Raw genomic sequence first — 10,178 nt, forward strand, 5'->3', positions numbered from 1 at the left:
TCTTTTTTGGCCCATTTAGCTGAACTTTAGATTGAACTTGGGTCTCCCATGTCCGTCTTGTAATCTAGCCGTTTGAATGTTTTTGCATAAACAGCATTCTTTACCATCCTAACCTTCCTGCAACACTATATTGCTGGGATGATACAGGACCAACCAATGAGATTATGAGATTGCTTACGCTTTACGCATCCTCCCATTTGACATACTTGTAGAAGGTGATGTCTTACCATCAAAGGGGTGACGAGGTTCTCCTTCTATATCATCCTCTGCCAATATCACTTCTTCTAAGAGAAAAGGCGCAATTAAACTGAGCACTCACTAAGCTAGCCAAGAGCAAACTATCTAAATGTTCCAGAAATGTAATACTTAGCTATAGAATACATTAAAAATGGGCCACCTGTTTCCAACTGCGATTACCAGCATCTTTCACTCTTGGCTGTGCTGGCCAGATGTAATAGGAGTTTCAGATCAAGAAAACCAAGACAGCAATAAATTGTTCACTCTGGATTACATGTCTGGACAGAAAGCTGGGCAGACTAGAAAATACTTTTGCTAGTCAAAAGGAAGCCAAGTGGCTTCTTCAGTGGAGTGACAGCCAGAAAAAAGTACTAGTTATTTTCTTTGGCTTGCTCCGTGTTTTCAAAAACACTGTTATAAAAATATGACTCAGGAGAATGCCCTCCCACACCCTGTGCTTGTCAGCTCCTAGGACTAACATTATTGTATTTATACGACTTGTAAGGGAAACAAATTCCCTTGTTGGCCAATCAACAAACATAAGAAGCTATTCCTTCTGCCAAAGGAAGTAAGATGTGTTTTATACATGGACACTGCTCCTCTGTTGACACAGAGTGTGTTCTCTCTCCACAGCCTCTGATTTCCTACATGCAGATTTTCAGTGTCAGCTGTATATTGGCACCATGCAGGCAGCTAGTAAATGGATTTCCTGATTATAACATATCTGGCTCAAACAAAATCATACATAGAGCAGACATGCATTTGGTTGGACATTTCAGAGTTCTCGAAGTACCCTGGTGTCATGTGTACCACTGTCATAAATTCTGTCACTTGACTCACTACATAAAAATGGGTTTAGCCTAGGAATGGGCAAACTTTGGCCTTCCAGGTGTTTTGGACTTCAGCTCTCACAATTCCTAACAGCAATAGGCTGTTAGGAATTGAGGGAGTTAAAGTCCAAAACACCTGGAGGACCAAAGTTTGCCCATATCTGGTTTAGCCCACTCTCTAGGTTAACAATGCAAGAAATAAGGAAATCAAAATCTATGTTTTTTGTTTGAATTGCAAAACAACCATGTGAGATGTCTAATCTAATGGGGGGGGATAATATTATCTTGAAATAATATATTCAATTGAATTATATGTCAAAATAAAAGTTGTTTTAAGATCAAAACTATTAAAAGCCAAAACTTCTAACAAGACCCAAATTCTCTCAACCCAATACAGTCAACACTTTCTTTAACCCAAACAGAAATGCTAGTTTTGAGACTATGCCCTATGATACAGAACTCCGTGCTTGTACAAAACATGCAAATCCCTTTCACAATAATTTACAGAAAAAATTATCTACCTGACTCCAGTTGCTGATCTACTAACAAATCACAATAGTCTCCTTAATATAGAGGATATGGCAGTATCCTGCTGATTCTCAAGGCTGGATAGAGATCACTGTGCAGATCAACCTCACCCAGAAACTCTCTCAATTATATGGAATCTCAACCCAGGACAGTGGAAATGTCCCGAGTAATAATGATTTAACAATTTACAGGGCAACCTGTACCAAACTCTATGTCTAGGCTTGAAAGGACAGTGTTTCATGTATCGTAGGACTTAAATCGATTATCAGGAAATTAACACTATCTGGGAGGTTGGTTCACACTTCTCTCAGAGTCTTGTTTAGGGAGGAGTTATTATGAATATATTTACTAGATTTGTACAAACTAAAACCAAAACGTAACAGAAGGATGGCAACACTGCACCACTGCACAACTCTAATTAGCCTAGGACATAATTTTTCAGCATTTGGTAGTACTGAGTTTGTTCATCATAACAGAAAGCAATACAGAATGCAAAGACTATGACATTCAGGCTTTAAAAAACCCTCAGATTCCAACAGAAAAGATAGGGAAGGGCAACAAGGATTTTAAAAAGACAGGTAGATTAAAAGGTATAGAAAAAGACCTGCCTGCTTTTGAGATCCACTCCATGTAGCCATTGAGCTCACGTTCAATCTGCTGCTGCCTTCTGAGCTTCAGAAATGCTCGACGATTCTCCACCCGCTCTCTTTCTTTGGCAAACTCCCTATAGATAAAGAAGAAACATACAAGGTTCTCTATTACTCTAGTCCAGTCATTTGGACTTCACCTCCCAGTGAAGGGGCAAAGACGCGCCGCTACTAGAATCATAGAATCATAGAGTTGGAAGAGACCACACGGGCCATCCAGTCCAACCCCCTGCAAGAAGCAGGAAAATCTAAAATCTACGATCCCCTTGGCGAAGAGGGCAAGGTGAGGAAAGACACCAAAAGTGGAATCTTCAAACTGCAGAAGCTGTTTATTGCGTGGCTATAGCAATAACGACAAAATGCATGCAGGAATGCAATCAAAGGTTTTGTCGCAACCTGGAATGGGGTTGCAAGGCTTTTTATCACACTCACAGAAAGTTGAAAACCCATTCTTACTGGTCTTCAAAGATCAATCATTTCTTTGGTCTAAAATTGATTACGTCACAAGCATTTTAACTAACATACATTTCCATTGGTTTCTCTGTTCCAACAAGCAAAAAGCAACATGTGATTCTTTAGACAATGGCAGTTTTATGTCACTGATCCGGGCCGGACTTATCTACTTCTAACTCCAAAACAGCTGGGAAACTTAGGGAGTACTACCTAACCAATCCTATCCTGATGTACTTTTATCCTTGAAAAGTAACTTCCTCTCTGCAGCAGCTCTTTTTCCAAACATCAGAGTTTTCTCTCAAACATGGGCCTCACAAGGGCCTTTGCAAATTAGGTCAAATAGCAGTAAATCAGGACATATGGACTTATAGTCATTGGAAGTATCCCTGAAAATTTCCTTTTAAAACTACGTCCCCCTCACCAGAATTCCTGACAGTTAGCCAAGCTGGCTGAGGCTTCTGAGAGTTGAAGTCCCAAACACCTGGGGACCAAAGATGAAGAACCACTGCTCTAGCCTGATGACAAGAATTAAAAAATAACAACACAGGATGAAACAAAAAGAAGTCACAGAGCAGACTGAAGTTCACACAGTGGATGTATTCAGACATAGCAACCATAAGGGGTTCTACAGAATTCAGGTTTATTAACTGGTTGAGGGCACCATGTGGGTGTATGCTGACAGATTACTCCTGAACATAGAAATAGTTAAACATTCACTCCTCAGTTTGATCACTGAAACTGGCAATCTTGCTCATCTCTAGCCCAAGAAACTTTAAAAGAAATAAATCAAAATCAATCAGCAGGTTATTTCTCTGGCTCTTTGAAGGACAGACAAGCCAGACTGCAAACTTCACAATAAACAAGGCATGGAAGGAGGGTCCCGGGTTTACCGGTCTTTATCCATTCCTGCTTGCAGCAAGAGCAATCAGTCAGAGTGTCCCTGTACATTCTCACTTCCAGGGAAGCAGAATCTCCCAGCTTTGTGGTTTTTCATTCTGACTGAGTATACAAAGAAGGAATGAATCCAAAAGTTATGGCTTGCACTGGAATATCACAACTTCTAGTTCCTCCTCCTCCTCCTCTTCTTCTTTTGTAAGCCTGCAAATAGCAACTGTATGCTTTGTCTGTTAGCCTCTTTAGGGCAGGTGTGCAAGATACTTACCCAGAAAGCACCCCCAGGACAAGGTTGAGCATAAAAAAGGATCCAATGATGATGAGAGGGATGAAATACAACCAGTTCCAAGCACTCCCTGAGGCATCATTGCTCTGCAGAAAGAAGACAGAGATGATGAAATCATGGGATACCTAATGTATTTTGCATGGAAAGCATTAATTCACTCTAGATAGGCATTGAAGCAAGACTTTTGACACTAGTTTCACAATAAGGCACCCCACCAACAGATACACATAAATAAACTATATATTCATCTGTCTTCAAATGCCAAGATCCTAAGGCTCAAATAAGTTTTTATCAACACTCTTTCATTTGCTGTTTCAATATCATATCTGATGTTCCTTAAAGATACAAAAATATAAAATGCTTTTATAGCATGCTATGATTATGTGAAATCTGGTAGTCCCAGTAAGAGCTCCATATCTGTGTGCAGACCTTTCAATTAAATATAAGAATTCAGAAGTTTTGGGAAAAACACAGGGAATCCAATGCACAAGCCACAAGAGTTGAGAATGTAAAAAAAGAAATTAAAAAAAGAAAAAAAGAAATTACTGCCAGTTCTTAAAAGACTCAGAACAGAGTGAAGTATTTCCCAAACCAGAGACACAATTAAAGATGGAATTAAAACTGGGTTCTCATGCATATATTACCACTTCATCACATGGACTAAATTCCACTGACTGCTACACTTAAAATCCAGGAAGCCACTGCTCCCATCACATTTGTTTGGTTTCAAGTGTAGAAGAGAGCATTCCTTGTGTATTTTTAAGCGTGGTGGCCAGCAGTCTTTTTCACCCTTTCAGAAGGTGGTGGGGAACTGGATTTTTGAAATCATTGGAAGTTTGGCCTTTTCTGCAATGTAGTGGCCTTCATTGAAAATGTGTGTGTGTGTGTGGGGGGGGGGGGGAGTTGTGAGAGGAGCTAAACCACCCACCCGGATTAGGAAGAGTTCCGCAGCCATTACTTTTTCCTCATGGAGCAAGTAGCAAAAACAATTTCTTTCTTTTTAAAAAGCCTTTCCAGGTCCCCCCTCCCTCCCTTCCAGGGAGAGAAGGGAGGGGAGGGGGGGATGAAGGCTGCAGATCCATTGCTGTCAGAGAGAGGGGGGGGGGGAGGGAGAGAGAGAGGAGGGGGGAGGAAGGCATCCATCCATCACTGTCACAGAGAGAGGGGAGGGAGGGAGAGAGTTAGAGCGCAAGAGGCCTGCCTGCAATAATGCTATCATTTTGCCCAAATCTGTGGCAGGCATCCTCAGAGGCAAGTGGGATTGTTGCTATCGTCGCATCAAGATAAAATTCATTGGAAATAAGGCCCACAGATTTACATTAAACTCTAAACTCTTTCAGGGCTATCTAGCCATGTTCCAGAAGCATGATCTCATTATTATCAGAGGCAAGTGGGAATTTAGCAACTGGTCACTTTGGTTAGCATTGAATAGCCTTGAAGCTTCAAAGCCTGGTTGCAATTCTGCAGTGATCCAAGTATCCAGATCTTTGGGATTCAGAAACTGGATTATATGGCAGTGCTAATGGGACCCTAGATAATGTCACTTCAAGATAAAATTCCTTGAAAATAAAGCTCACTGAGTTGAATTAAACTCTAGCGCCTTTCAGAGCTGCCTAGGTAATATTCCAGAAGCACTATCTCATTATCAGAGACAAGAGAGAATGTTGCAACTGGCCACCTTGATTGGCATTGAATAGCCTTGCAGCTTCAAAGCCTGGCTGCAATTACGCTATGATGCAAGTATCCCCTAGTAATTTGTTTGTATATGATTTTGAAAGTATTATACAGTGTATAATACTTTGTTCCCAGACCACATACAACTAAGTTGCAGAGTTTCCCCCCTTCCCCCATGCCAGAAATAAGACTGAAATACCGAATTCCTCTTTTTCCTTTCTTTTTTTTCTTCCTTACTTCTTCCTCTCTTTTAGGCTGCATTCCAAAGGGACAAATTGAGTATGCTCAGAAACTTCTCAGTTCTCATGTTAATACAGAGCGAGGCTGAGATTTCAAGGAGAGGAGGATTTCTTTCAACAAATAATATGGGGGTGGGGTGGGGTGGGATGGTGGTGGGGGTGGGCTCAGATCTGTAATGTGCTGAGAAATTTACTCAAAGAATGCGGAGAACATACTAAGTTGCATGGAAGTGTGGTGAATGTAAAGAATTCATCCGTTTAATAAAAAACTGAAGTCTGCTGAGCTCCACTGAGCAAAACATTTTCATCCATTCCATTGCCTTCATGTGATGAAGTCCTTATAGTGTAGCTGGAAGCAATATGGGAGAATCCATCGCTCAAGGATAGCAAATGGGTTATATGTGGAATGTTTCAAGTCTAGTTATCTGGATTTCTAAAGGATTTCAGACAGCAGGGCTAGGAATTATCTTTGAGACCTTGGTGAAAAGCTGCTGGTCAGAGTAAATAGTACAGAATGACATAGACTACTAATTCAGTATAAATAGCAATTTGATTCAGTATAAATAAGCTGTGCCTATTTAAGAGGAAGACATTGAAGAGTTTTGATTCTTAGGATTATTCCTCTATTTCCATTGTAAAACTGGAAATGTATATTCACAAATAGCCACAACACAAATAATTGAGATTATAATGCCTTTTTCTGCATACATGAAGTTCCCTTTACATTAAAGCTGGCCACAGTGTCCATGAGACATGGACTTGAAACATACAGTCAGCTAAGATTAATTGGTAATCCCTATTAGATCATTCATGTGCATATCTATGTGCTTTCAATTCACTTGCAGCCCCATGAATTTTAGAGAGTTTTCTTAGCCCAATAATATTCAGGTGTTATTTGCTAGTTCCTTTTTCTAAAACACAATTCACTGGCAGTCTCCCAACGAGGTTTGATCTTGTGTTGGATCATATTTTTCTCTAATAACTGGAAGCAGAAACTAGAACTCTTGGCTTTGACACTCTTTGTTTTAATTCCAATACACAATTCTGTTCAGAACCAGGAACCTTGGTCCATAGCAAATCTTTCTCCAGTTATTCTCCTTAAGGCAAAAATAGGCAATGAGGTGTCTTTAACTTCTTCCTGCCCCACCAACATCATCAACAAAAACCATTTATTCCCTATTCCATGTCCTTGTATGAAATGTCTCTTGTGCTGGATTTTTAGCCATGCTTTGCTTTTATGCAAATATTTCTTAAGTAGGATGTAGTTTGCCTCTCCTCTTTGCCTTGAAAGCCAACATTAGCAGCGGGTCATAGGTTTGCCCCAAGGAATGTGCTAATGGAATGAACCCCTTTGTGATGCCTGGCTACTCCACCATGGCTAGAAGGGACTAGAAGAACGGGCTTTGTATGGATTGCAGGTACGTGAGCCACTAACAACTCTTTGTCCCCATTTCTCTCTTCTAAATATAGGCTGGGGAACAAAAAGATCTTGTGCAAAGTGGCTGCTGGTGAACCCCAGCCATCAAGTCTGCAGAGATGATTTAGCATGCAAAGGACTTTACAACTTCTTGTGAGGCACCTATATCAGACAACATTCCTCCACCCATCCAAAATGACACTATTGTTGGCTCATGACAGATGGAAGGACAATCCAAGCCTCTCACCGTTTCTATCTCTTCGCTTACACTGAAATTTTTGGAGATGAATGGTATTAAAAGCAGTAAGGCTTCATGTCTATTTAGGGCTTTAGATTAGTCAAAGGTTCATTATACTTGTTATATACCTCATTAATCCATGTAAATGTTTTATTTACCTTATTTATTCATGCAAACAAATGAACACCAGGACAAATGTTCAGTTCTTATCACTCTGATTGCAGTGGATGAGGTAGGAGGGAGGCTATGAAGTCAATAGGATGTGTGGGTGAGCCCCAGACAAACCTGAAAATTACTTTCTGGGTTTGTTTACAACATCAAGGTCCAGAGATTGCTATCTCAAGGACTGCTATTCTTAAAATAGTAATATTTCTTCTCCCCATTTTGTGTTATTTATATATTCCTGTTTCTTCACCTAATTGCTATGAATTACTTTGCCATTGTCTGCACAATTACTTGTCCTGGGATTAAAAATCAGTCTTTAATTTCAGTCTTGGTTTAAATCAGTAACATTTACATTGAGATAAAAAGCTGACAGGGTGAGAAAGTAGTTACATGCTAGCTAGCTGACAACCCTGCTGTTAGCAAATGATTGATAGCCTTCATCCATCTATTTGCGTCTGTTTTTATATTAAAGTAATATGTGCATTTAGTAATCTGTGTATTTAAACAGAAGCTATGTGTATCCCAACTGTATATGTGGGTCGTACTGAAAGTAATGTCTGTCACGTCATAACTCCTTTATTAACAATATGAGGCATGCGCAACTACATATGCGTGTAAAATAACTCTTTGTCTAAAACATGGTGCCATTCAAATTACTCTCACCAATGGCGATGTATTTGTGGCCACTGTTCACTGTTGTCCATCATAGAGAAAATCAAGCAAAATAATTCCATCATCTCAGAAGACATTTATCATAATTTTCTGTGCTGAGTACTAGTGTTTGAATTTCTTTCCTTTAGGGGAATTGAAGTGCTACCAGTCTATGAACAAATTTCTGGTCTCAGAGTCATACAGGTATGCCCAGGTCTCATCACCAATGCAAACATTCCCGAAAAAGACATGCTTATAGGCTTCAAATGCTGCCAACAGTTCTAAAGACACTTTTCTGTTTCAAATCAGCTGTTAATTTATGAGGAACCCATGTAGCAGGCACTTTCTTATATCCAATCTGCTTGTCAGTACTATGACTTGGAAAGTCATATGCTGATCTGTGCAAATCATGTTGTCCGTCCTGTTTTGGTTTGCATTGATGACTGCTGTTTATGGCCTTCCACTACTTGGTTTATTTACAGCGCTGATTTCACCTTCTTTAAATCTTTTCACCCATCCTCACACCTTGCTCTCTCAAACTGATGCCTCACCATACACACTTCTGATCCTTTTGTGGATTTTGGCAGCATATTCACAGTTACACAACACCCAGAAATAATCTCAGTCATTAATTACTCTATCTAGTGGTGTAACAGCAATACATCTGAATTAATAGTTTCAGTGAAAATAGCACACAGGCATTAATTTCAGAATAACCCTCATATTTCCTTTCAAGTGGACTTTTTTTGTGGAAGATCCATAATTATAATATCTTACACTTTTAAAATAAGTTTTAGTTAGTAGCTGAGTAGGAGCTTCATAGAATCACAGATTCTGCTCAGGAGGGATTAAGTTTTCCATGTACACAGTTTTGCTGGTTTAAGCTTCCCTCAATGCTACCCTTTGCTCCTAAAACAAAATTATCTGCGTACCCTATTACGTACATCTGTGGAGTACAAATTGATTAAATAAGCAATAAAACACACAGTTTCCTCATATAATTTTGTAGTATCAGTGTCAGGAAATGATGTCCCAGCAACAGAGGTAATGTCTCAGGAAAAGTTAACAATGTTGTTTTCAACAAAAATGTGACAACCGTGTTTCTATTGCTCCAATGAAAAAGGACAATGTAGAAAACTTTAGCTAGGGCACATAAATCAAATCATTCTAAGGGTCATCATTATGTTTTTTTATGAAATGGCAAGCATTGTATCATCACATTAGCAGCAAGAAAGCATTTTTGTTAAAATTTTAATTCAATGTTTTCTGCTATCTATTGCTTCACTTTCCAGATGATAAGCATTGCTTTCTGCTAGAAAGTAAGTTCTAGCCCTGGAAAGCTAACTCTTTCATTTTGAGAGCTTTTCCTGATCATCTGGAGAGGAGTTCTAGTGTTGGAAGCTAGCATCATCCTTCCTCAAAATTTCCCAATTCCTGATATACAGTAATTGCCGATGGTGTGCAACTCACGTGTGGGTGAGTTGTGTGAGAAAAAGACAGAGACAGAGAACAGAAAATCAGTAAGGTCATCACTTGATACTGAACCATTAAATGTGGTTGTTTGCACTAGGAAAGAATATTAGCATAACTCACCAGTGGCCTATTCATCCTTAGAAATAGCTGTATTTTATTCCGGTATTCAGTTTTAAATATAGATATGTGATTTGTGAAAGAAAAGACACAGCCGCTTTTAAACAGCTGGTAGAAGACCTACATGTGAGCAGGAGGCAAAGATGGCACAGGAGAGTAACAGACCTTTTTCGAGTAGAAAGGCTCGAATTTCCTTTCCCATGAGGTTGGACATGAAAGATGTGCCAGTTAGTTATCCAGGGCACCTTCACAAAGGCATAGAGAAAGAGGACAAGTTAGGAGCAGGGAAAGTGATCTCACAGATTGTAGGGAAATTGTGAAGCAGGAAG

At 39.6% G+C, this 10,178-nt stretch overlaps 1 protein-coding gene across 14 annotated transcripts in view; it reads right to left on the bottom strand.

The window, feature by feature from the left end:
- cacna1a (calcium voltage-gated channel subunit alpha1 A) overlaps positions 1-10,178 on the bottom strand; it is a 389,802-nt gene that overhangs the window by 165,497 nt on the left and 214,127 nt on the right. For 12 of the 14 annotated variants that reach the window (XR_010003865.1, XM_062973920.1, XM_062973922.1 and 9 more), the window contains exons 9-11: positions 3,858-3,961; positions 2,204-2,319; positions 228-284 (exon numbers count right to left, since the gene is read on the bottom strand). Coding sequence is in view for 13 of the 14 variants with exons in the window: in XM_062973920.1 (XP_062829990.1) it covers positions 228-284; positions 2,204-2,319; positions 3,858-3,961 (277 nt within the window). In the remaining variant the exon portion in view is untranslated. The remainder of the gene's footprint in view (positions 1-227; positions 285-2,203; positions 2,320-3,857; positions 3,962-10,178) is intronic. The other 2 variants (XM_062973919.1, XM_062973917.1) reach the window with 1 other exon arrangement.

Source organism: Anolis carolinensis, chromosome 2 (genome assembly GCF_035594765.1).
Source record: "Anolis carolinensis isolate JA03-04 chromosome 2, rAnoCar3.1.pri, whole genome shotgun sequence".
NCBI lineage: Eukaryota > Metazoa > Chordata > Lepidosauria > Squamata > Dactyloidae > Anolis > Anolis carolinensis.